The sequence below is a fragment of the Octodon degus genome, unplaced genomic scaffold (assembly GCF_000260255.1).
Source record: "Octodon degus isolate 3935 unplaced genomic scaffold, OctDeg1.0 scaffold00245, whole genome shotgun sequence".
Lineage (NCBI taxonomy): Eukaryota > Metazoa > Chordata > Mammalia > Rodentia > Octodontidae > Octodon > Octodon degus.
The window spans coordinates 2,177,135-2,203,967 of NW_004524821.1; the positions used below are offsets into that span (position 1 = coordinate 2,177,135).

At 52.4% G+C, this 26,833-nt stretch overlaps 1 protein-coding gene across 5 annotated transcripts in view; it reads right to left on the reverse strand.

The window, feature by feature from the left end:
* Kcnq4 (potassium voltage-gated channel subfamily Q member 4) overlaps positions 1-26,833 on the reverse strand; it is a 51,116-nt gene that overhangs the window by 4,181 nt on the left and 20,102 nt on the right. Inside the window, exons 2-13 of one of the 5 annotated variants that reach the window (XM_023706204.1) lie at positions 17,670-17,760; positions 16,504-16,630; positions 16,141-16,316; positions 15,566-15,691; positions 15,083-15,193; positions 14,809-14,904; positions 12,541-12,629; positions 10,750-10,911; positions 10,343-10,387; positions 3,968-4,188; positions 3,555-3,654; positions 1,140-1,271 (exon numbers count right to left, since the gene is read on the reverse strand). In XM_023706204.1, the coding sequence (XP_023561972.1) occupies positions 1,140-1,271; positions 3,555-3,654; positions 3,968-4,188; positions 10,343-10,387; positions 10,750-10,911; positions 12,541-12,629; positions 14,809-14,904; positions 15,083-15,193; positions 15,566-15,691; positions 16,141-16,316; positions 16,504-16,630; positions 17,670-17,760 (1,476 nt within the window). The remainder of the gene's footprint in view (positions 1-1,139; positions 1,272-3,554; positions 3,655-3,967; positions 4,189-10,342; positions 10,388-10,749; positions 10,912-12,540; positions 12,630-14,808; positions 14,905-15,082; positions 15,194-15,565; positions 15,692-16,140; positions 16,317-16,503; positions 16,631-17,669; positions 17,761-26,833) is intronic. The other 4 variants (XM_004645957.2, XM_023706206.1, XM_023706205.1 and 1 more) reach the window with 4 other exon arrangements.

Consider the following 26,833-nt stretch of genomic DNA (forward strand, 5'->3'; position numbering starts at 1 on the left):
AAAAAAAAAAAAAAAAAAAAAGAAGAAGTTATCAGTCATTTGCACAAAGCCCTCCATTGCTCACAGCTCACCCTGGATGGATGTCAACGTATTTTCAGTGACCCACAGGGCCTTCCACGGTGCTTTTAGCCCTCTCTGCTCATTCCCTACCTCTCTGGCTCCAGTTGAACCACTCTGGGCTTGCTGCTGTTCTCACACAGCTCTCCAGCCACTGGCCCATCTCAAGTCCTTTCAACTTGCTATTCCCTCTGGAAATGCTTTGCTTCAACAGCAACAAATCTAGTTGTCTCACTTCCTTCCATTTTGTTCTCAAATGTCGCTTCCTCATGTACTTAAATTGCAAACCCTAACACTTGAATCCCTGTTTGCTCCTTAGCACCTGTGATCATCTGATGCAGTCTGGTGTCATCACCTGCTCTCCTTCCACGAGAATGACAGCTGTACACAGAGTTGTTCTCTTCTCCATCCCCACTGTCTGGCAAGTCCTAAACGCCTAATGGCTATTTCTTGGAAGAATGAATGAATGGGCAAGAAAAAGACAGGCCAGAGGGCAATGTGTAGGCAACTTGATCTTGGCATAAGGATTCTTCCTTTAAAGCTTGGTCTAGAGAAAAGATGCGAGATTCCAGATGCAAAAAGTGAGCAGTCAATTTGCCTGTCCCACTGGGAGATGGGAGGTCGGGATTCATTTAGGACAATGATCTTATTCTTCAAGAGACTTTCAGAGTTTGGAGACTTTAGCCTGAGCACGTCATTTATTTATTTATTTATTTATTTATTTATTTATTTATTTATTTCACCAGGAATTGAACTCTGGACCTTGCACTTGCCAGGCAGGCACTGTGCCACTGCACTATCTCCCCAGCCCTAGGATAATTATTTTAGGATCAGGAAATGGTCATTTGAAGGAAAGCCTCGAGGCTTGCAGATTTGTGTGGTTAAGTTTTCCTTCTGCCTTAAGACAGGCGCAGGGTCCGGCATCAGCCTCACCCTGCAACCCTGGAGACCTTGTTTGGGCAGAAACTCCTATTGCAGCAGTGGCCCCTAGGGGGCGCATGCGCAACTCCATCCTGGTGCTGGTGACCCAGCTCCAGACATCAGACATAGTGACAGGGTCGAGGGTCTGGGCGTGAACCCACCTAGCCTGCAGGCTCTTAATCCGGCCCAGCATGTCCAGGTGCCCTGCAGAGTACTGCTCAATGACGTCCTTCACATCGTACGGTCGCAGCATCTCCTTGAATTTCCTTTTGGCCACCAAGAACTTCAGAATCCTGTTGGGGGAAGGGGTCACAGAGATGGTCCAGTTGCCAAAGGAGATCATTTTCCCCAGCCCCCTTTCCCTCCCTCTGCTACCTGCCTTGTCCAGCATCAGGGAACCTGCTCAGGTCACCAAAAATAACCTCTGCTGAGTCCTCTAGTCTCTCTACCCATCTATGGTGCTTCCCTTTCCCTGCACTCCCATAGGTTGGTTTGTGTTTTTCTTTGTGTATCTGCAGTTGTATTTGCCCGGAGGGCAGAGACTGGACCTGATGTGTGTCAGCTGGGTAGGACATGGGGCTTCTGTAATACCAGCTGCTGATAACAGCTTGGAAGAAATACTGTATTCTCTCCATCAATACTTGGCATCACTGTGCTGGACCCAGAGCACCCAAGAGGAGTCAGAGCCAATCCCTGGCATCTTCTGGGGTGGGAGACCACAAAGACACAGGCAATTATTGGTTAACATGGTCCAGGTTCAAAGAATGGAGAAAGTCTGGGGTCATGAGAAGGAAAGGTGCCTGATGGAGAGATCAGGGATAAGGGTTTTGAGACAGGGTTTCATATACAGCCCAGGCTGGCCTCGAACTTGCAGTGATCCTTCTGCCTCAGCTTCCCAAGTGTGATTACAGGCGTGCATCACCATGCCTGGGAGGGACAAGTCTCGAGAGTGCCATTTCTCAAACCCAGAACAAGAAGAGGGAGAGGAAGGCAGGCCTGGAGGGGTGTGAGTGAGATTCAGTCCTCAGAGGTAGGGACATGATGGAAAGGGGCCAATGGAGGCAGGGTCAGTAGAACACAGAGATGGGCCATAAGGAGAAGGTAGGAAGAGCCTGGAATCTCCAGCACAGCATGGGCACTGGGCTGAAGGAGTGTCGTTCCTTCTGCTGCAGCAGGACCTCTGTGCCAGTTTGTGTAGAGAATGCTCTGGAGGGCCAGGGTCACAGTCAGATTAGCCGCAGGGGACAGGCCTGAGCTGGAGGGGTGCAATTCGGTAGAGGCCTGAGACAGCTGGGAGCAACTCAGGAGGTGGGGCTGAAAGGCTCCGGGGACCAGAGTGATTCCCATGGCTGCAGGGACACGTGGACAGGGGTGCCACAGTATGGATGGGACCTGGATGGAGGAGTGGCAGGCCTGGTACATGCCAGGTGTGGGGGTCTGTGGAGAGGCAAGGACAGCACACCCGTCATAGCTCCGGCACCTTGTTCCAGGTGGCGGTTGCAGGAGGGGAGAGACAAGGCATTTGGAAAGGGGATGAGAAGAGGCACAGACTCTGGAGAAACGATCCAGATGAATGATCTCAAAAGGAAGAGGCTCATGGGTCTGGCAGGAGGGAGGTGAGCCCATAAGGAGGGGAGTGAGCCCGGAAGGCCTGGGGTCCAGGGCCCTGTGGAGGTAGAACTGCAAGCTGGAAATGGGCAGCAGGGCTAGAGTTCCCTGCTGAGGAGCTGGGGGCAGAGTCCAGCACTGGGCCAAGGCTACAGGACTCAGGAGACTGATTCCTCCTTAAATGAAGCATGGAGGTAGCCTATACAGCTTTTCTGATCAAAACCTACCATAAAAAATACACTTTGTGTTGAAAACCAGCATATATACATACACATATAGAGAGAGCAAAAATAAAAGCTTCATAAACACTATTTACCCTAAATATGAGAGATGCATTTCCATATTTTCTGTTTGGTTGGTTTTAAATGCTGACTCTTCTCCACTAACTTGATTTCACTAAGCTGATTTCAAACCATCTCTTTTGAAAAGCACTGCTCTAGGGAAAGTTGTGATGTAAACACAAAGATGGAGCTAAGACACCAGGGAAAGAGTTTTAGATACAGAAGCAAAAGGAGACTGAGACTGAGACACAGGTGCAAGGGAAGAGAGGTGGAACAGAGACCTCAGGAGGGCAGGTAGGGATCCACATACCTGGAGGAAGACAAAGAGGAAGGAGGAGGAGGGGTAGGTGGTGGAGCAGCAGATGTACCTGACACTGAGTGGAAGACAGAGAAAGGGAAGAAGAGGAAAGGAGCGAGCAGAAGTGATGGGGGAGGGGAGGGATTCTGGGTATGAGAAAAGGGACCAGGAGGGGAACCATGTCCATGGGCCACTGGTGCTAACCCTCTGGACAGGAGCATGGAAGCAAATCCTGCTAGAAGCCATATGCCACCTTCCCACCCAAGGCACTCTCCAGGCGGGCAGCAGCTGGCACACTGGGAGCAAGGCCAGGCCTGACCACGAGGGCAGGCCCAGATGGGGAGCAGCAGTAGGTGGCAGATGGGAGGGTGTGCTTGCTTCAGTCTCACCTGACAGAGCGGATGACTGTCTTCACAGCAGGCATAACATCATCCACTGTGAGCTCACACTGGTAGCTCTTCTCTTCCAGTCCTTCTTCTGAGGGGCCCTCTGGAAAGACAAGAATGGCCCACATTACTGGAGTGGTAGCAGCAGAAGGGTCCACTTCCACTCCCACTAGGATGACAGAGTTCTACCCAGTAAGGGCCCAGAACCTTCCTGGGGCACAAGGCAGACCAAGCTGCTGCCTGCCTGGCTGCTGCCTTCACATCCCTGCCTAGGGCAGGACTCCAGTGTACCACAGACTCATGTGCCCCTGAAGCCAGGCAGGGTAAACAGTCTGCAGCCCGCTGCTTTAGGGTACATCTGGTCTAGCCTGGTGCAAAGCTGCTGCACCCTGGGCTGCAGACCTCCTGAGGCTCACCTTCAGCAGAGGTGCGAGGTTTGAGTCTCAGAGAGGCTCGAAAGCGTGTGCGGTCATTGAAGCTCCAGCTCTTCTGTACTTTGGTGGGGCTGGTGGCCTCACCCACCTGCTCATTGCTTGGGGAGGTGGGCATCGGTGGAGGGGCCAGGTGCTGCTTAGAAGGACCTGTCCGCCGCTGGGAGCTGCCCATGCGGATGCGGTCTTTGATGCCCATCCGGCTGCTGGCAGGGCAGGACAGGTTGGGAAGAGAACAAGTTAGCCAGTGCTGGGCCAGGGGCTGAATAGGGGCAAAGCTGACCTAGGTCTGGGGGTGACTACTGGGTCTTGACTCCAAGCCAAGCAGAGTCTTCATGGGATGGGAAAATGGTTTGGTAGGGAGAGGGGGATAATTCCTACAGGAAGCTGGGTCAGGTGGAGCACATCCCCACCCCAGCCCTGCCTCCCACCCAACAGTGCCCAGACAGATACGGGTACACAGGAGACAGATGTTAGAGTAGAAGGAGTGAGAGAAACCCAGAAAGGAAGTCGGAAACAGACAGCAGGATGGAGGATTTGGGTCTGGCCTAGGTGGGTAGTGTGGGAAAGGGCAGAGGTCATGGCCCCTCTGGGCACAGACAGCAGGGTGAGGGACAAAGCTCACCTGGCTGTATACACTGAACCAGGCCTCCAGTCCTACATGCACAGGGGCTTTTGATGAGGGGTGTGTGTGTGTGTGTGTGTGTGTGTGTGTGTGTGCATGAGACTGGGTAAAGAGGTACCAGTGTGTATCTATATGGTAGGTGTGCACCTATGCCAATTGATATGTTCCTCCAACTCCCCACTGCTGGAGCTTTCTGACTCCAAACTTGCAGGTCAGAGATTTAGGAACTAGTGGGATTATGTAAATGCACTGCAAAATAAGATCCCCTTTACACAGACTTCCATGTGACAGTTCCAAGGGAGGCAGGCAATGTGAAGGCCTGCTGAGGGCCTAGGCCCTGTGGGTCCAGTTGCTGGCCCCACACCCAGTGCCCAAGCTTCCCGTGAGGGACTATTTGATAACCTGATCTGTGGTTCCCTCTGAGTTCTGCTCACGTGGACCCATAGGGTCTTGGATCGCCCTCAAAGACAAACTCACTACACTGCTTGCTGAGCCCCCAGTTCAGCCTGCACACCTGTTTGCGCATGACATGCATGTCGGGACAGGTTCTGAACTCTCTTCTTGCACCCACATCCCCACTACATCTCCCAAATTGGAGGAAGACAGGTTGGGTTGACCCCAGGTTCCCAGACAGGTCCTGGCTAAACAATACTGGGTAGCGAAACTCTGTGTCCAAGAGGTTCAAGGACCACACTGTTGCTCTCTAGGAAGGACCTGCGCAAACGCCCACCCCACGCTGTGGCACTGCCGTGGCCTCCTCTGCTAGTGTGCCACTGCAGACAGGCTCTACAGCCCCAGCTCAGGCAAGCCAGTCTTACAAAGAGGCCTGAGGTGGACAGGGGTTGAGGGAGGAGCTGTATCACCTACTCTCAGACTTTCAGATCAAGGGTTAAGCAGAGGACAGGTTCTGGTTTCAGCATTGGATGGGAAGGGGGGTTCTCCATTCCAGGGCAAGAAATAAAAGGTAGGGCAGTGTGCTGAGGTTAGGGAGATCTCGAAACCAGGGGCACCTTCAGGAAGGTGGCCAGGATGCAGGGCCATCCTTAGAGGTGAGTGGGGCTTCTGCCTACAGGACTGAGGTTTCAAGTCAAGGATTAGGGTCCTGAGAATACCAGAAGGGAAGGACAGGGATTGCTCTCACAATCCAGCATGCTCTCCATTGGCCCAGGATCCCCTTGGCACATCCCAAAGATTCCAATGAAGTTTGAGCACTGCTCTCCCAAACTTGCCTCTGCAGAACCATTCCTGCGGGCTCTCCTCATGCTGGCAAGCATCCCCCAACCCCAGGTCCGTGCAGCCCCTGTCTTCCATTCCTCAAAGGGGGAGAGGAAGAAAGGAGGCTAGGAGGCACTAACGCATCAGCCAAGGGCCTAGAAGGCCCCATTGCTTCACACAGCTTGTCTGGCTCCCAAGGCATTCTGGAGGAAGGGGGACCTCCCTGTCTTGAGAAGTGTGCAAACAAGACTGAGTGCGCAGGACTTTCAGAGGAAGGGGTCTGAGGCTTGCGCTAGAGGCCTCGAGAGGTGCCTTTCCAGCTCTGATTCTGTGATGGTGGAGGGAGCTCCTGACTCGGCTTGTGGGCTTCTGTAACTTTCCAGCCTGTCAGAGGCCCTGGGTTCCTCTTTAGTGCAAGAAGACACTGTTTTCCAAAGAGCAGCCCTGGATTCCAGCTCCTTGGGCAGGACCCAGAAAATGGCTCATGTCAGCCTCTCTGGAGCCTGAAAGCTCAAAGAAAATGGAAAGAAACCTGGCACTGTGGGCACCAAAGAGCTCTTTCCCTTCCCAGGCTTCTGGAGCACACAAGGCCTCTGCCTGCCAGTCGCTAATCCTCTCTACCACTTTGGGGGTGGGCAGTAATCCATACTCCCTTATTGTATGGATAAGAAAAGAGGAGAAACAACTGTGTGAGGTTGCAGACCTCTTGCGGAATGGCACAAGGCCTGTGCCAGTTTCTCAGATGTAGATACTGTGTTCTTTTTTGAGGGCAAGTGCTCATGGTAGGAACTAGGGCAGTGATTCTCAGAGAGGTGATCTGGCTCACCAGCAGACATCTGGCAAAGTGTGGAGACATTTTGGGTTGCCACGCTGTGGGGCACTCATGGCATCTAGTGGGTGGAGGCTAGAAGCAATGCCAAGCATCCTACAACACATGTGCTAGCCCCCTAACAAAGAGGATGGTGCAATTCAAGGTGGCAGTGGTGCTAAAGCTGAGCAGTTGTGGTCAGCGGGTGTGTCAGTGCCTGGGAGAAGCATGGGCTAAGCTTGCCTATGGCTGTTCCTGATAAGGCGAGCTCTGGGGCAGGATGCCCTCTGGCTGCCCTGCTGGACCCAGTCCCTTGCCCTCATGTCCTCCAGGAACTTCTTTAGGACACATCTGGCCCCCATGGCCAGGCTCACAGGGGGCCAGGAAGCCTCCTGTGATGCCTCTCATGGCTCCTTCAGGGACCATGGAGATAGCCTCTCTGCTGGCTTTCTTGCCCCCACAGTGTCCCATCCCTACCCTGTAGTTTCTCCTACACAATCCAGACAATCCTGCAGAAAGGCAGGCCTGACCCAGATGGCCTCGGCCTAACCCTTCAGTGAATTTCCATTTTTAAAGTAATATCTTAACTGCTAAGTGCACCAAATCAAATGAGGCCATTCACAGGATCCAGGAATGGCCTTGTTAGTGGGAGCAGATTCTATCACCATCTTCATTTCAGAGGAAACCGAGGCATGACAGAGAAATTACATGATTTTCCCAAGGACATGTGCTGATGGTTAATGGATAGATTGTGATCTAGAATCCATGTTGCTAGGAAAGACTGGCTCTTGGCAGAAACACACACAGCCAGCCAGGAGCTCTGTCCCTCACCTGCTACCACAAAGCTCAGAGGCACCTCTGGGAAACCCAAGCTGTGTGAACCCAGGCTACCCAGCAGTGCCAGCAAGATAAGCCCACACTGGCTCCTGAGTTCTGACCCATTCCCACTCCCACCCTCAGCTCTGACATCCAACTCTCAAATCTGGCCAAGGGGGGCATGGGCTCCTCTACCCTACTCTGCAGCCTCCCTGCCTGGTCCATGTGGCTCCCTTGTCCTCTAACTGCTACCCTCTTGAGAGTTACCTTACCTTGAAGTGCCCAACCCAGGCTCCACAGACCCTCTACTTTTGTGGCCCTCATTGCATTGAACTGCAATTACTCTGAAACTCTCCAGGAATCATATCTTATTCATCACTGTGTCTCCAAGGCACAGAGCAGCGTCTGGCTCATGGCATGTACCACTGCGTGTAGGGATGCAGCTAAAAGAGCAGGCACTCTGGGGATGGTAAAGGAGTTGCCAGGCCTAACCCTTCAGGCACCTGTAAGGCTCCCAGGTGAGCAGTGGGAAGACCAGAAGCTAAACCCAAGACCCAGCACAAATCAGAGTGGGAAGGACCTTCAGAGAGCCTCTAGTTCAATCTGCCCACCCCACAGAAGGGAAATAGGTCCAAAGAAGGAAAGCAGTTTGGCCAAAGTCACACAGGGGTCTGCGGCAGAGCCAGGACATATCCCCAAGGCTCTGGCAGGTATCCCTTCTGGCACACTGGCCCATGCCCCAGATTGGCAGAGGCATCCCCAGGAAGGCAGAGGGCTCATCAGGGGCCCAAGGCAGATGGCAGGCGGCAGGCACATGCACCTTGTTCTTGGCCCATCCTGTTCCCCTCTCCAGCCCCCAAACTGGGGGACAAGGAGGAGAGGGAACAGGAGGAGGAGACAAGGGGGTACCTCGGTCTCCAGCTGGCGTGGATCCGAAAGAAACTCCGTTTATTACTAAACATCTGGCTGGAAAGTTGAGAACAAGACACGAACAGAGGTTAGTGACAAAAAGGCAGGTAAGGAGAGCAAGGGAGCTGCCGGGATGGGGCTGGTCTCTTGTGGCTGGTGGGAAAGGAGCCCCCACACAAGTCACCCTCCAGCCTCATCCTCAAGACAGTGGTTCTCAAGCTCTGCATAAGGACCTCCTGGAACATGATGCACATGCAGAATCCTGGGCCTCTTCTCCAGAGTTTGACTCTTCAGGAAAAGAGCCAGAAATATGCATCTGAAACACATGTTTCATGGGATGCCGATGCAGGGGTATGGAGATCACGCTTCAAGAAACTCACTGAAGAACCCCAAGAGGAGAGGTGCTGGTGCTGGGGATGCCATTCCCCCAGAAAGGCTTGCTCTTTGGAGTTCTACTTTCTAGTAGGGCTCAACATGCTCAGCTTGGTTCTATCTCCAAGCGCTACTGAGAATGTAGCCAACCAGGTTTGTGTATGTCTGTGTATATTTGGATATCTTGGCTGAAATACCTACCCCATAAGGCCCAGACTGCCAAGATTAAGGATATGGCCAGGGGCCTGAACCTGCTGACTGATCCAGAAGGCACAACTCAGCTTCCTGGAGTCCTTGTGAAGAAGGGACACTCCACCACCATCATCATGGACCCCAGACACAGATACTCCAGGGCAAATGGACATAAGCAGGGCGTTAGTGATGTCAAAGCCCTCAGCTGTCATCTGTTCCTGGGAAGCTCAGGGGCCCAGAAAAGCCAAGAGTGTGGTACAGGTGCCAGGTTCCTGGCTAATCTCCATTTCCAGTGCCTTCCCATTCAGTCAGGGTGAGAAGAAAGTGAACTGGAGAGCCAGGCTCAGGTCCTGGGCAGGTTTCTGCAATATGAAAACTTGTAAGTTTCTGCCTATAAACAGTGATGTGGCTGGAATGGGATAGCAAGGACTTCTAGGCAGCGATGGTGAGGCTGCACCATGGCTTTCTCCAGGAAGCTCCTAGCCTGACCTGGCCACTCAAACTTCCCCTATCTCCAGCTCTAGATCTGCAGAGGCTCCCTTCACTATCCACTCCTTGTTCAGCCCTTCACTCCAAAGTACCCTCACTTAGAGCAGGGAAGGGACACTGTTCCCCACAACCTCTAGACCAAAACAGTTCTATCACTCCATTGCCAGGCCCTCTTTGGCCCAAGATTCAGAGGACCCAGAGGCCCTCATCCTCATTGACATTCTGCCAAGAAGAGAGCGACTGGATTTTCTCAAGGACACACAGAATCAGGTGGCAGCGGTGAGATTCCACTGCACCTCCTATGGGTCACTAGGGGCTCACCTCCTCCCTGATTCCTTGTTCTGGGCCTTGGGGTCAGAAATACCCCTAAGGCTCAAGGCCCAGACATACACCTGGCTGGCTTAGGGATGACGTGTGAAGATGAGGTAAAACAAAGAGATGGGCAAAGGACAAAGAACGGACAAGGGGGGCTGAACCCTTGACCTCAAAGCTATACCTCTAGAGAAGCAGCTGCTGTTCCCCATCCTGTGACTAGATGGGCTTCCTCTATCCAAATATGCCTGGATTTTCTGTTTACAAACACTGTTTACAGAGGGCAACACTGTTCTTTCTTGGTTCTTCTTTCAAGATGTAAAAGCTCCAGGAGAGACAGGTCATGCAGAAAGAGATGGTCAGGGCAGATGGTCAATGGGGAAGAAAAGTGACTCCCCAGAGCCCCGTCCAGGTAGTTAGCAAGGCTATGAACAAGGATTGCATGAGACAAGTGTGAGTTGCAGGCCCGGATTAGTGGTCCCGCAGTAGTCCCAAGTCACAGAGCTGTCTTTCAGCTGGCATCTGGTTCCCGAGTGGTGAGTGCAGTGTCAGGCCCCTCCCAGAGCACCATGCCGGGGGAGGGGGTTCCCTGCCCTTACACCCAGATGATGCCCACGATTACCTGAGCCGTAAGCACCTGTGGCCAGTGGCCTCCTCCTCTCTCCAGCTTCCCGGGAGGGATGGGAGGATGCAGGGATGGAGGAGTGAGGGGGATGTAGGAACAGAGAAAGAAAGAGGACAATGGCATGAATGGAGGAGGTGACAGGAAAGGATGAGGAGGACATCTCTCCTGCTCGGACCCTCAGAGTACCAGGTGACATAAAGGTGAGTCCAGCCTGGTTTCTCCAGGGAAGATGTACCTGTCTGGACATCCAGTGATAACCACCCAGGCCTTGTGACAAGGCATGGGAATCCCCCAAACAGGCCCGGACACCCACACAGTGGCTGGAGGCAAGTCTGAGAGAGGATGAGACACAGAACGGAAGAAGAAGAGAACAAGAGGAGGTGGCGGCCCCAGGGGGCCCCTACCTTTCCCCAGGGCAGAAGGAGGCGCTGCCCGGCCGATGGCAGGTGGCAACGGGCGGGTAGCGGGAGGGCGCTCCGTCGGGTACTGGCGCCCGCCGCACCTCCAGGGGCCGTAGGCCCCCATTGCGGGCCCGTTGCACGTGCTCAAACAAGAGAGCCAGCTCTCTGCAGGAGAGGGCGCCGTCAGCTGCAGGCAGGGCTGGGACATCACTTCCTCACCAGTGGACACTGAGCTCCTAAGCTCAGATCCTTAAATGTCCTGCCTCTCTAGGGATGCTCACAAACACCCCAGGCCAGGGCAAATGGGGTGGAGGGCGGTAGATGGGAAAGTGGTTCTTTTCCCCGCTTTCTACACTCAGTTCCTGGGACATCCTTAGGGATGGCAAATACAGTTGTACAGGTCAGACACAACTCAAGAGCACCCACACTGGATAGGAAGAGCTGAGAACCAGCTGACTGTTCATCAAGCCAACTGCTGGGACATGGAGCTATGCCCAGCAGAAGGTCAGTAGCAGTCCTAATATCCTTAGCCTCCCACTCTGTGCATTTTAAAGGGGATGGAGACTTTAAAGAGTGGCTGGCCCAATTTCCCTCTTCTCTAGGGTTCACCCCTGCTGCTGGGTTCCTAGAACCAGGATCTGAGGCTATAGTTGCTCCCTAACTCCCTCGGCCACTTCTTATTGGCATGGCTCTCATCTGCTGCCTGCCTTTCCATCGCAGGGATGAGAAAACTGAGGTCCAGAGAGCAGAAGGCCCAGGACACCCAGATCAGGCTCTACTTCCCACCAGGGACACAGGACATCCTCCCCCACATCAACCACTCACAATCTGCCCTGCCCCCACTCCACTGCCTGGCCTGGAGCCCCGAGGGCTGTTCTGGAAAAGCTGGTTTCCTCCCATCCAGCCACTTTCCCTGTCTCTGACATGGAAGCTTAGCCCTGCCAGGTGGGGAGATGGTGGGGTGGTGATGCCAGGAGCCCCCCTTCCCACCCCCACCTCTTCCCCTGGGAAGTCCTCCAGCTGGGAAGGAGCAGGAGGGGCTAGATGTAGGGGAGCGAGATCACACCACAGCTGCTCTTGGAGAACTAATGAGGCAGAAAAGGCACACAGAAGAGCTGAGCGCAGCAGCCTGGCCCAGCAGCACTCTGTGCTGCCTGCCCGTGGGACTGAGCCGGCTCTGTGGTCTTCGCTCCTGCCCCAGGGCTTGGCCAGGAATCTGGCCACATGCACCATGGTGACACTATTAATAACCTCCTTGTGGAGCAGCCCCATGCAGCCTTAGCCCAGCCTGGGCCAGTAGGGCAGACCCAGTTCTGGGTGCTGAAGCTGCTGCCTGGCACAGGAACATGGGCACACTGTCACATATGGGGCACCCTGGCACACTTGTTCCTGCCATTCTATACTCTCAGAACAGCTGCAATACACCAGGCTGCTAAGGGCTAATGCTCTGCCTGGTTCAAATTCAAGAAGGAGCCAAGCTGGTTGTGCCACTGTCCTGAGTGGCGCCACCTAGGGGAGAGCATTCACATCATCAACACTCCAGGAGCCAGGGCTCAGCTATGGGGCAGAGCTGCACCAATGTCTCATGTCCAGGATCCACTTCTTCCCCAGGTACTACAGAGTGGAAAGAGGACCCTCCAGGCTCTGAGTTATGTAGGACTTCAGAGCCAACCCAGCATTGTCCCTTGGGAGTTGTCACCCCCTTCCCACTCTCCAGGGCTGAGCTCTATACACTTGTGCTCAAGCGGCATCACTGCCAGCCTCCCACCCACACCCACCCCCAGAAGGACCTACCTGAAGGATGGGAGGATACTGTCATAGTAGTACCAGGTGGCTGTCAGGTAGGCCCGGCTCGTGTCAGTGGAATACAGGCGCCAAGCAGCCTGGAGGTATGAGGAATGTGAAGAAGTACGGCCCTCAGTGAGTTCTCCTGACACTCCCCCCCACCAGCCCTCTGCTCCTGAAGGAACCCATTGCTTGCCAGCTAAGAGTTATGCAGAGCCAGAGCTCAGTTACAACTCCATAACCCCTAGCAGGGACAGTCAAGGTCTAGAGAAGTGACTTCACCAAGGTGATACACATCCTACCAGAGCCAGTGGACTTGTAGCACAGGGCTAAGAGCCAGGGTTGTGTCATCAGACAAACATGAATTATAAACCGAGCTCTGTCCTTTGTGAGTAAGGCTTCAGAATCTCAGTTTTCTCACCTGTAGAATGGACTGGATACCACTCACCTAACAGGGCATTGTGAGTATTAAATGGACAGATGTCTATCCAATGTCAGGCTGGATGCCTGATACACAGTGGGCACTTAATGCGATGCTCCCTTGCCAAGCCCTTCTGGTGGCTCTCTTATCACATCTGATAAACATCATTATGGTCGGGTAAGGTCTTCTTCCCCTGGACTACAGGCTGTGTCTTGGTCACCACTGTATCTTCAGTGCCAGGTAGTCTCTGGACATGTAGGTGTCCTACAGATGTTTGGGAAGTGCATGCTGGCAGAATCATTCTCCAGCCTGTAGTGGTGGCATATGCCTGTAACCCCAGTACTCTGGGAGGCTGAGGCAGGATGACTTCAAATTGGAGCTTACTCTGGGTAACTTGAGACTTAGTGAGAGAGACCCTGTCCCAAAATAAGAAAATTTAAAAGGAGCTGGGGATAGAGTCCAGTGTGCAGGCCCTGGACCATTAAAAAAAAAAAGGCACTCCAGCCCACTGTTCCCAGCTGCCTGTCACTTTCCATGGGAATGCTAAGGACTGAGCATCCCCCACCACCTCCTCAGTATCCATGGACTTCCAAGGCCTTCACTGCATCAGGAAGAATGAAGGTCAGACGAAGGAAGGACTGTCCTCCTGCCCCCAGCTAAGGAAAAGAGCCAGAGAGGGACTGCAAGTGGCGTGATCAGCCAGGGCATGGAGACACAAAGGTTGCTAGGCAGGACAAAGGAGAACTGGGCCCTGGATGCCCCCCTTCTTTGGGTACCTCTTGTCCTTAAGGGGCTGCCACCACCGGCCAGGCGCCTTCCTAAGACAGAAGTATTTTTACTTCCTGCTTGACTAGGTCCCTGGCATGGGCTGGGGAGCAGCTGCCAGAGCTGTCTCATTAATTATGGGTACCATAATACCAGCTGTCTCTTGGCATGGATGGTGCCAGCCGCCTGCCCCTACAGTGCCCCTCAGAAGGCCAGCTCCCAGTGGGACAGTGGCTATTGTGCCCCAAGGAACACTAAGAAGAAAAGTCTGGGCTGGCAGCTGGGACAGCAGGATGGGGGTAGGGGGGTCCTTCCACCCTGGGGAGGAGAGATAAGGAGTGACCGAGTCAGACTGAGCTGGTGGGTCAGAATGTAGTGCATGGGGATCAGGCAGAAGTGGTGGTGCTAGTATTTCTCATCCTGTTTCCTGCAGAGAGTCTCCTGTACATATCTTGGGCTGGACAGAAGCCAAGACCTATTCACAGGGTCACAGAAAATCAGAGCCCTGGCCTCCTCCCACAGCCACTCAGATCACTCATCACACTGAGGGAAACTGAGACTACAAGCTCTTGGCATTTCACCCACTCCTCTGGCTGCTTGGCTGGTTCCTTCCTCACATGGCCAGTAAATGTTAGTGTCCCTAAACACCCAGTCTTAAACCATCTTCTCTTTATTTGTGTGATGCTTGAGGAATTAATGACTCAATGAAGATGCCTGAATGGAGCAGACTGACTGATGGCTGCACAGCTGAGGGGCCTCAGAGCTGGATCTCCACCAAGGCCTGAGGCCTCCTGTCCAGTCTCTACCTCATCCTAGGCCATGTTCCTGGGGCTGGTTGTCAAGGAGATGGCTCTGGTGAGCCCCCAACTGGACATGTGATAAAGGGAAAAGATTCTGGAATCTCAGTCAGCAACTCAGCTCTGTGATTTGGCACGTGAACCCAGAAAAGTCACATCCCTGTCTAAACTTCAAAGTACACAGCAGTTGTGAGGCTGGCACACAGGGGTGAACATGCAGAGCTGCGACACAGGGGTCAGTATACCAGGTCTGTTACATCACCCTGTGCTAAGGGCCTCCAGGGCATTGTGTACCTGGATGAGGTTGGCTGCTGGCATCCTCCGCTTCTCAAAGTGCTTCTGCCGGTGCTGCTCCTGGACCTTCAGGGCAAAGCCAGAGCCAAGAATGCCCTAGGGGGACAGGGCATGATTGGGGCAATTTAGGAAGTGGGGGCCAGAGCAGGTTGCAAGGATGTCCCCGTTCCTGCACATCTGAGGTGCCCCAGGCTATGCAGGAAAATATGCAATGGGAACTGAGCAAGTCTTGTCCCTGGCCTCCTCCCCCACCAACCAGCAGAGGGGAACTTACAGCAGGCAGGGCAAAAAAGGAGATGCCCAGTAAGGCGAAGCCGGCAGCCAAGACCCTGCCCAGCCACGTGTGTGGTGTCTTGTCCCCATAGCCAATGGTCGTCAGTGTAATCTGGGGATACAAATGGGTTACCCATAGGACTGGCCACAGGGGCTACCAACTAGAACTTGGGGGCACAGGCAGGTGGAAGACTGGTCACTTGGAAAACTGTCTCAGCAATAGTGGTTGCCCACAGGGGTTGGTCACAAGGCCTTGTCATGAAGGCTGTAGGGCTATAACTGATTCTCCTCAGTGCTGGTCAGGAGAAAGGGCTTGAGAGAGGGGCTAAAAGGGGGCACAAGCTGGCCCACCAGAGCAAGTTGGAAGACCAGAAAGGGGCTGGTCACAGGGAGTCCTGACCCTAGTGCAAGAGGACAGGGACAGGCTGGCTCTCCCAGGAGAGTCCGGTTAAGAAAGGCAGCCCTGTATAGACCTTCCACATACCGTCCCCCACCACAGTGAGTCGGCATAGGAGGAGAAGTCAGAGTTGGCATCTTTCTCTGCCAGGTAGACAAGGAAGGAGGCAAAGATGAGCACCAGGAACCCGATGTACCAAGCGGTGATCAGCTCCTGGAGGTGGGGAGAGGAAGGTGAAGGGGTGTGAGGAGCAGCGCCTCCAAGGCAGTGTTCTCAAAGATCAACATACTCCCCTCCTCAGTACCCAGCAGTGACCCTGCTCGCCTTTTCTGGAATCACCAGGCCCCAGGACCTGCCCTTGACCTAGTGAACTAGGTCTCCTCCACCACCAGGCCTACTTTACTTCCCATGGGCCCCACTTTCAGGATTCAGCAGGGGCCCTACATCTGGTACTGATCCATACCACACCGAAGCTCCCCACCTGGCCATGCGCGATGTGTCCCCACACACGAAAGATCTGGGGTAATACTCCAAGCCCGCCGGCCTCCCACCAGGATCCAGCGCGGGGCCCCACCTCTGTCCTGGGTTCTACCCCAGTCCTGCCACCCCCCAGTCCGCTCAGCCCCGCAAGCCCCGCCCCCTGCTTCCCTGCCGACCCCCACCTTGCTGTGCGCGTAGACTACTGAGCCCAGCAGTTTCCAGGTGCCACCACGGCGGTCCATGCGCACCATGCGCAGGATCTGCAGGAAGCGCATGCTGCGCAACGCTGATGTAGCAAAAATGTTGCCCTGTGTGCCCGCGGCAATGACAGCCACCGAGGCCACGAACACGATGAAGTCTGCAGGACAAAGGTGGCTAGGTCACCAGCCCACTCCACCCCAGAACCCAGGGTCCAGGTGCCTGGGGCCGTGGGGTGAGGGGGACAAGGGTTTGGGAGGGTCTCTCAGTCTGTATCACTAGCCAGAGTCAGTTTGGGGTCTGGGATGAGGTCAACCTGGGGATGGGGTCAGGAGTCAGCCTTATACCGATGACACAGAAGGGTTTTCTGGCGAAGCGGAGGCGGCCCTGCCATCCTCGATAGCGGCAGCAGCAGCCAGCAGACCAGACACGGATGATGTATTCCAGGCCAAAGACCACGATCATCACAAATTCCTGTGAGACCAAGGACCGGAGTTCTGATCCCAACCGTCTGGGACCAGGCCTCAGGTGGAACACAGTACTGCCAGAGTCCCTAGTTAGGCATGTTGGCACCTTTGTAGATCCCTCTCCTGAAAGTTCTTACACCTGTAAGAACTTAAGAGGGAGGTGACCCTTTTTACATCCTCGAAGGAGACTAAAGGAGAGACTAAAAGTGATGGCACAGGCCTGTGATCTCAGGATGGGGAGGCTGAGGCAGGAGGATAGCCACAAGTTTGAGCCAGCTTGGTCTACATAGTGAGGTCCAGGCCAGCCTAAATTCCTGAGTAAGACCGTGTCTCAAAAAGAAAACAAAACAAAACCAGTCTGCTCTCCACTTCCTGCCCCATAAGTTGCCTGGACTTTTCTGCTCATCAGCCTCTCCACCTCCCAGCCATCCCAGATTCTGGAGCCCGAGTGACCAGAAAGGGTGGCTGTCTATCAGCAGTCTATCTGCAGGGGCTGCTGTTTTGTGTAGGAGTTAGCACTTTGAACCTACCTACCCTCTCTTCTGGATCCATCAAGACCTCACAGAAAGTCTACCTTATACCAGCTATGAAGTGCAAGATGAGGTAGACAGAGACAGCCACCAGTTCAGGAACACCACAGTACAACAATCTCCCCACTCTTTTTTGACAGTGTTGGGATTAGAACACAGGACCTCGTCACTGATTATTTTTTATGTTGAGTCAACATCTCAGTAAGTCACTACATTGCTCAGTCTGGACCTGAATTTGAAATGTGAAATTCTGCCTCAGCTTCCCAGAGTGTTGGGATTACAGGCATGTGCCACCCCACTCCCACCAGTGATCTGCTTCTGATCCAAAGCCTACGAAGCTTCACTCAAACCCACCCTCAAGGGCTGGGGAGATAGCTCAGTAGAATAAGCGCTTGCCTGGCAAGCACAAGGGCCTGAGTTCAATCCTAGTTCTGAAAACAAACAAACAAAAACCCACCCTCAGCCCAAAGGTGCCAGCTCACAAAAGTGCCTGCGACTGGGCCTCCCAGCACTCACCAAGATGAGGAGACACTCATTGGCAAATTCCTGGTGTTCCTGGATAGTGGACAGCACAGACAGCACCAGGCAGCTGAAGACCAGCAAAAATCTGCAATTGTAGCACGAAGGAGAGGGTTAGATGACCCAGGATAGCAGAGGAGCCCCTGGCAGGGAGCTATGGAGTCCAGGGATGCAAAGCAGAATTTGAACCTGAGTTCCACAGAGCTATGGCTCAGTGCTGGACACCACAGGCAGCAGCCCCCCAGCTCCTGGCTGCTCAGTTCTCAGTTACTCCACAGCCTTTTCAGTGACACCTCGGTACAGCTGCAGCCAAGAAAGGTGGTTGCTAAACTGTGAGTGGCAGTTTGTCTGGCTGCCAGTAGGACTAACGGGTTCACTGTTCCTCAGGGCTCAGCCTCCTGTGAGTGGTTTTTGTCTCTAGTTTGTCTTTTGTTTTTTGGTACTGAGAATCATACTCAGGACCTTGCAATTACCAAGCAGGTGCTGTGCCTGCCGGGTACATCCCTGGCTCTCTGGTTTGGTTTTAAAGCTGTCTTGAGAGTCAGTGGCTGAGGGCAGGACCATCATCCTGTGCACTCCAAGGTGGAAGGAGCATGGTCACATCAGCAGAAGGGGGATAACTGCCTGTGCCTTCAGGGGCTCGCTGGGATTCAATAACAAGACAGCGACCAAAGGAAAAGTGATCTAGGGAGCAGGGTACAAAGCAAGGAGAACCAGGCAATGAGGGGTTGGGTGCTTGCGAACAGAACTCCCTTGAGCAGTGGGAAGCTACTGTGCAGCCCTAAAAAGGTCTTTTTTTTTTTTTTTTTTTTTTTTTTTTTTTCTGGCTCAGCCCACCCTGAGGATGGGGCTGGCACCTTATGTGGTGCTGGGAATCGAACTGTGGTCCTCTGAGCCTACCTAAGCTTGCCTAAGCAGGGGTTTTAGACCACTGAGCTATCTTGCCAGCCCAAAAGGTCATTTTGAAATGGGAGGAACTCTAGAGCTTAGCTCATTTGACACCCCATTCTCAGTGGCACACCAGAAAAAACTGATGTCAAATGAAAGAAAGGTTTCACCCAAGGTCACTGGAATATCTCTAGGATGGAGGTGAGACTCATGCAAGTGTTCCCAAGCCCCAGGGGAAGGGAGACAGGGAGGGCCGTGAGCAGGTACAGGTGTGAGGGAGCAGGGATGAGAGAGCCTGGGCTGCGCAGGGGCGGGAGGCCAGACTCCAGGGCGTGCTCCTCCGGCATGAGGTGAGCTAAATGGGCAGGAGCACTGAAGAGAACTGCAGGGAACGGGCAGCTCTGGAAATTGCTTGTGGACTGATCCACTGGCCTTTACCAGCCTCCCTGTCTCTGTGCCACTAAGCAGCTCACTACATGAGCCATGTGCACCCTTCACCCCTGCTCAGACATCACCAGTTCTGCAGAACCTCTGTGTCCCCAACCCCTCCCAGGGTTGGCCATCTGTATGTGGCCCGAGTCAGTTTTTCCATGGCCTTATTTGTGTTCGGGTTTCATGTGGCAAGAACATGGGTTTGAGGTCAAAAAGACCTAGCTTGCAGATGAGGTGGTGTGTGTGTGTGGCCCTAGGAAAGTCACCTGCTTTCTCTGAACCAGACTCTTTATTTGTAAGACAGGACTCCTGGAGCATGGCTCTGCCCTGGCCCGCTCACAGCTTCTGAGAGGACAAGACCTGGTGCTGTACCCAGGTTGAGGATGCAAGTGGTAGACATGGGCAAAGGGCTGTGGATGAACAAGTGAGGAGACCTCCTTCGACAGTACTCGCCAAGCATGGAATCAGCAAAGCCACAGTACGTGGCATGGAAGCTATAACTATGGCAGCCACCAGGCCACCTGGGTTGGAAGCTAGGGACAATTCTGGGTCTGCAGCAGGAAAGGCTCCTCCTGAGGCCATCTCAGCCAGTGCCCTCCTCCAGGAAAGAAGCTTCCTTGGGCCTTCATCTGACCCTTGGCAGGAACCCTTCAGCCCCTTCTCTGTGGTCCTCAGGCCTCAGGTGGCAGTGGACAGCAAGGGGGCTTCCTACTGGGCATTTTAAATTTTCTTTTTCCTTATTTTTTTTTTTTTTTTTGCCGTAGCAATAGCTACCGATCTATAAACTGTCTGCTTCACAACAGGCTAAGTGAAAAAAAGCAGATCATAAAGCTTCAACAACAATGTCATCTCAGTGTTTAAATCTAGATATCAAGAGTTGAAAAATTACATAAATCTCCTTTTTTCTTATTTATATTTCCTAACCTTTTTTTTAGAATGAATGCAGGCTTCTTGGATAATAACTAACACGCACTGTAAATATAGTTCCTTAAAAATGTAAACAGGAAAAAATTACTCTTAACCCTGCCTCCACCCCTTACTACAAGAGCCTTTGTCCTTAGAAGTATGAATGTGTAGTAGCTGCTCTCAGACAGCCCAGTTCACCTATCACCTTCCTACTTCACGAAGCTTCCTAGGTGTCTATACTCTCAAATGAAATATGTTCAAATACAAACACTAGATGTGCCCTCAGATCTTCCTCCTCTCCTCCCCATCAGCCATGGTGTCCAGAGGATCAGGCTAAGTTATCCTAGACTCTTCCTCTCCATGACCCTCTAAATCCTGCTCCATAGAAAAATCTGTCAAGGGGGGAAAAAAAGGAAAAAGAAAAAACAGAAAAATCTGTCAAGGGCCAGCAAGATAGCTCAGTGGACTAAGCCCTGCTTAGGCGAGCACAGGGACCAGGGTTTGATCCCCCGTACCACATGCCGCGCTGGCCCTGCCCTGGGTGTGCTTAGCCAGCCACTGAGTCCAGGTGTGGTGGCACATGCCTGTAATCCCAGCTGTGGGGAGGCTGAAAACAGAAGAATCACAGACCACTATGAGACTGAGCTGCGTAGTGAGACCCTGTACCAAATACATTAAAAAAAAAAAAAAAAAAAAAAAAAAGGAGAAAGAAAAAAATCTGTCAGCTTTACCTTCCAAACATATGCCTGGACAGTTCTCACCATCCTGACCAAGCCTTCACCATCTGGCCCAAGTGAGTTCCCTGCTTCCAATCTCATGTTTACAGAACTACTTTCTTCAAAGTAGCCAGAATGAACTTCCTAAGACACAGAGCTGAACATTGTCAGTCTCCTTGAAACTCTCCTCTGACTTCCCATCACACTTGGCGAGTGAAGGTCAAATCCTTCATGTCCAGCAAGGCCTGCAAGCCTGGCCCCCAGCCCACCTCTTGAATTTGATCCTTCCCACCCTCCCCCTCACTTACTACACTTCCACCTTCTGGCTTCCTCGTCATTTTTGGAACACACTCAAACTATTTCTATCTCCAGGCTTTGCTCTTGTTTCGCTGTTTATTCTGCCAGTTGCTCCCTTACTCCCTTGATCCAGGTCTCTGCTCAAACATCACTGCCCTTGGAGAGGCTTTCTGGAGCCATCCTTGCTCCAAAATAACGGCCTTATCCCTTAGCGATATCCTTCTGTCTTGCTTGCATACTAGATACACTGGTTTCATGGCACTGTTGAAAGACTGAGAAAACAAATAGCAAGAATCTACATTAAATGAATCAAAACACCATGTCACAGAACCAAAGCACCCCATCTGTACCCACTGGGGATGCTTCCATAGCTCCAAGGGCATCTGTCCATCCTCAACTAGTCAGGCTCCCCAGCAGCTTTCCAAAGAAGGCTCCCAACCTTAGTATCCCCTTTCCAGGTGCTGCTTTCAAAGCCCCTCAATTTTGCTAGGAGCAGTGGTGCACACCTGTAATCCCAGCTACTCAGGAGGCTGAAGCTGAAGGATTGAAAATCCCAAGCCAGCCTAGGCAACTTGTGAGACACTAAGTAAATAAATAAATAAAGTGAAAAAAAATTTTAAAAGGTTGGGGATATAGTTCCATGGTAGATTACCCGTTGTTCAGTACCAGTACAGGAAAACAAACAAACAAACAAACAGAAAAACCCAACAAACTTTACCTTAATCCACAGGCTGGGAAGTTCTTTACTCCTAAAAGCTCAATTCCTTTTCTGGGATGTACTTGGTCTGACAGAGAATGTCTTATGTTCTAGGCACCTGACTATCCCCATCCTCCAGGTGAGGAAATAGGACTCAGGGCCAACAGACTTGCTCAGGGTCCCGCAGTGACAGCAGCAGAGTTAGGGCTAGGAGGCCAGCACTAGCCGGCCCTCCAGCTGCCTCGGCCTTGTTCCTCACACAGGTGACCACTCTCAGGGCAGCAAAAGGGAAGTCAACTTCTGAAGCTCAAGGATGGAAGAGACAGGCAGAAGGAGCCCTGAGCTGGGGGTTTCCAGGCCAATACATGGTTTCATCACACAAAACATACAGACTGACCAAGAATTGTCCCCGGCTCCCCTGGAGCCTCACTCTCTCCATCTGTACTCACACGCTTGTGTAGATGGCACATATACAGGAGCTTCCCAGCCTCAGTCCTCTGTAATCTTTCCGGTAGAGACAGACTAGTGGTTGCTTTTTGAAACATCTTTGTTCATCATATCTGGCTGTAGCCAGAAACTATGCTCTCCCTCACCCATCTGAAAGGCATAGCTGGGACAGAAGAATTTGAAGAGAGGGAATGGCCCTATGCTTTGTTTCAGGACCATAACTCAGGGGCAGCGTGGACCACTGACTAGAGCAGTGAGACGGATCAGAAAACCTAGGCAGGGGGCTGGTGAGATGGCTCAGTGGTCTAAAGCACCTACTTAGAACAAGCTTAGCAAAGCACAGGGGCCATGGTTCAATCCCCCAGCACCACATGCCAGCCAGCCCCGGCCCCTGGCGGGCTGAGCTGGCCACACACACACACACACACACACACACACACAAATTAATTTTTAAAAAAATACAAGATATTATTAAAAGAAAAAAAAAAAAAGAAGAAGAAAACCTAGGCAGAAGGTTCCACAACTCAACTGAGAGGTGGTGGCAACAGGGAAAAGAGAGAAGTGAAGAGACTGAAGAAAGACAGGAAATAGGACTTGGTGATTAACTGCAAATGTAGGCCATGAGGGAAAGGATGATTCCTGTGTTTCTGGCTAGGACAACGAATGGATGAAGGTGCTGCAAGAAAACACTTGGGAGGCAGGAGAGGTGCAGGTATAGGAGGAGCTCCACTGTGGCATACTGACTGGAAACATACACTGGACAAACATACTGGGGGAACATTGGGGTAGAGGTGGTAATTGAGGTCATGGGAAGAGCCAGGACAGTCCAGCCAGCATATGGCGAATTTAGATGAAGACCCAGTGGAACCCTGGCATCACAGAGGGAGGAAAGGCCTTCCATCCAGACAGCCTGGCACAGCCAGAGATGGGAGGAAACTGGAAGAGAGGGGAGCCAGGCAAGTCATATGAAGCAAGTGTTTCAAGGAGGGAGTGGACAGCAGTGCCAAGTGCTACCAAGAGGTCAAGTGAGATAGGCCTGAAAAATGGCCACTGGAGTTGGTGACGTGTTGGTTACTAAGTACCTTGGCCAAAGCAGCCTCAGAAGAAGAGGTGGACTGGGGCAAGTCCAGATGGAGTGAGGAAGGAAGTGGAGATAGTGAATGAGATAGGACTATTTAAAGACATCAGATTGCAGAGACAGAGGTAGCTGGGCAAGGAGGGAGAAGAGCAGGAGGAGAAACTGAAGAGACAGTGATGGGGTGGGATCCTTGGAGAAGATGAGAGGCTGGGATCCAGGGCAGGCGGGCTATTGCTGGGCAGGAAGAACCTTGAAGCTTTCCCCTAATGGTCTGGGTTAGGGGGAAAGGGATTAGAGGATGGGGGATGGGCCCGAGTGCTTGTGTCCGTGGAGCTCTGAGAAGAGGAGGTAAAGCCTCTTTTCCAGGGTGGAGCAGGCTGGGGTGGCAGGTCTGAAAAAGTAGAACAGGGAGAGAGAGCTGACTACGCACAGGAAAGGGATCCCATGAGAACAGAGCCTTTATCCTCAAAAGCAAGGGTAGGAATATGCTAGGTACTGAACACAAGCATTTGGGGATTTTGCTCAATTTTTGTTTTTAAGACTTGATTGCCCAGGGATTAGGCCATTTGTGTGGGATGAGGGGACACCAGCCCCCACCAAGGCCAAAGTCTTTGTAAACGCGGCCCTGCCCCATCCTCCAGGGCCTCCCCTGCCTCCCTCCCAAAGTCCCTTTCCCCAGATGGAATCTTTCCAATGTATGGGTCCTGCCTAGCCACCTGCCTTCCTTGTTCCCCAGACCAAGACCCCAAAGGCTGGGTTCTGTCTTGTCTCAGCTGGAGGAATCCTGGGGCCAGTCTGTCCCCATTTAGCTAAGGCTCCTTCCTGGGTGTCAGAGGCCAAGATCCCTATCAGCCACCTGCCTGAAGAGACTTCTTGAACCTTAAAGCAAAGCTGATACTGAAGAAAGGGCTTCAGTCAGCTTTAACAGGCTGTTCCTCAGAGTGGGGTACAGAATGGCCTGGAGGGCCCCACAGTCTGCTAGAGGGCGTGGCCCTGACTTTCTCTTGCAGGGGATAAAGGGAGGGGCAGCAAGCAGGCCTCAGCATGAGGCCCTTTCCAAGAATCCTCAGGAGCTGGGAGAAGTTTCCCTTGATCCAGCGATTCTAAATATGGCAAAGGGAGCAAGAGCACGTGATCCAGGGCCCGCACAGGGGCTGGTGCTGCGCACTGCTGCTTCGTGGGGTCAGAGGCCTGATTGGGGTTCGGGGTGGGATGAAGTCTTCATGGAACCTCCATTTCCCTGTCGGCAACACAAATGTGGGAGACAAATCAGTGATAGCTAAGGTCCTTTCAGCTTCATGACTGCCTAGCAGTGGGGTAGGAGGGAGAGCACTGGCCTGCAGACATCCCCAGGGGGACAGCAGCCTCCAGCACATAGTGCAAACTATGAAAAAATGCCCCTCATGGAGGAGCAACTAGTAAAACGCATTCCCATCAGTCCAAAGAGTTACAAAAACTTGACTCTAGCTGGCCCCACAGAAAGAGCCATCCCTTGCTAGGGACTGACATAGCCTGAGGATATGGATTTTGGTGCTGCCAGAGCCTCTCAGTTGAGTCCCTGTGCAGGGAACAAACAGCGACACTGCATGGCAGCCCTGTAATGGCTCCATGCCCCTGTCCTCGTGCCACTGATTCATGCAGGGCCAAAGACCGACGCAACCAGGGTCCACCTACAGGCTAGGTGAGACAATCAGGTTCTTTCCCTCAATGGAAGCTGGCAGGAGCACAGAGCACAGTAGCACTGAGACTTCACTGCCCTGGTCTCCTCTCCCTTGCTCTATTCCACGAATCGCAGGTGTACTTCCGGCCAAGGAGTCTACAACATTCTTCTCTTTCATACCACAGCTGTCCTCCAACTCCACATGCTGATTTTTCTTGAGCCACTAGTTCAAGAGGCCTCAGTGCCACAGGACATAGAAGATGGTGTCTTCTGTATGAGACATTTAATGAATACTCTGGTTTGTGCTCTAAGAGTTCATATATTGTAACTTTGGCAATGTTAAAAGGTGGTGGGACCTAGAAGGTGGAGCCTAAGGGGAGGTTTTAGATTGTTGTGGGTGTGACCTAGGATAAGATTAACTAGTTTTCCTCTGCCTCCAGCTGTTAGCTTCCTCTCTCATCACAAGATCTCTTACTCTCATATTTGCACCCATGATTGTGATGCTATATACCTTGAGGCCTTTACCAGCACTGAACCAAGCCTGGCACCATGGCCTTGAGCCTCCAGAACTATGAGCTAAATAAATCTTTCCTTTATAAAGTATCTAGCCTTAGTTATTTTGTTATAGTAACAGAAAACAGACTAATACAATGAGTAATAGCTTTAGCCTCTCTCACCTGGACCAGCCTCAAGTCCTCTGACTCTGTTCTCTCTGCTTTCTTCAGCCATGCCAGCCAGACTACTTAGCCAGGTGAGTAAGCTGAGCAAATGTCAACACAAGCCTGCATTAAACATCTGTTGAGGGATGGCCAAGGAGTTCTGGCTTTCCAAACAGGGAGTCATGAGCTCTCCCAAGCAGACAACTATTAAAATGAAGGGGAACTAAAGGCTGGAATTTAGGCAGCCAGGGTCTGAGAAACTTAACTTGGCAACAGAAACCTTTCTTTGGTTCCACTGAGCAGCTCCATGTGTTTCCTGGTGGCCTGGGTTTACATAGTGGGCAGTGGGTTTGACATAGATTTCACTTGAACGAAGAGCTGCTTTTTCTTTCTTTTCTTTTTCTTTTTCTTTTTTTTTTTTAGTGTGAAATCTACCAACTTGTGAGCTCAGGTCCAGACTCCTTAGGATGGGTGCAAAGAAGCCCTATCCACTAGGCCACTTTACGCTTCACCCCCAGTCTCCAGCCTGACATCTGGTACTCCATTAGCAGGCCTCTGTCCCTTAGCACAGCAGGCAAAGCTGTTTTTCCCCCATTTCTTGTTTCACCTTTACATGCTTCTAACCAGGCTGGGTTAGGTGGGCTGCCGACCACCTGTTCCCTTAATCCCATCCCCTCCCTCTCTGCTCACCTTTATCACCACTACAAGTGAAAAGCTCTGAGTAGCTACCCCCTAAAGACCCAGAGTTCCAATCCTTCTCACCCTGCATGCCTTCTGCTAATCCAAATGGGTTCTGAGTAAGATTCCTGAAAGAGGACACTCGCTCAGTGACACCATCCTCTCCTCACATGCCCTGCTGGCTTCTTCTGGCTCCACACCTCAGTCCTTCCTGAAGCAGAAGGGCTTATGAGGAAACCACATACACCCAGAGCAATGGTGTTCATCTATCCATCCAGGAACCATTTACTGAGCTCTCACTGTGGGCCAGGCACAACGAGCTTATTATATACTCAGGGAAGTAGATGGATAATAAACAAATAAAGGTCAAAACTGTCAGATGATGGTGAAGAGTAATTAAGCAAAAAAGGGAGACTAAGAAGTCTGATGTGATGGGAAAGTACTTTGTGGAGGGCAGTTAAAGGAGGGAGCTTTGAGAAAGTAGCATTGGGGCGAGGGGGTGGGCTCTATGCGCATCTGGAGAAGAGGCTCTGAGCACAGGGAAAAGACCAAAGCCAGGGGCTGGTGAGATAGCTCAGTGGTCTAAAGCACCTACTTAGAACAAGCTTAGCAAAGCACAGGGACCACAGTTCAATCCCCCAGCACCACATGCCAGCCAGCCCTGCCCCCTGGTGGGCTGAGCTGGCCACACACACACACACAC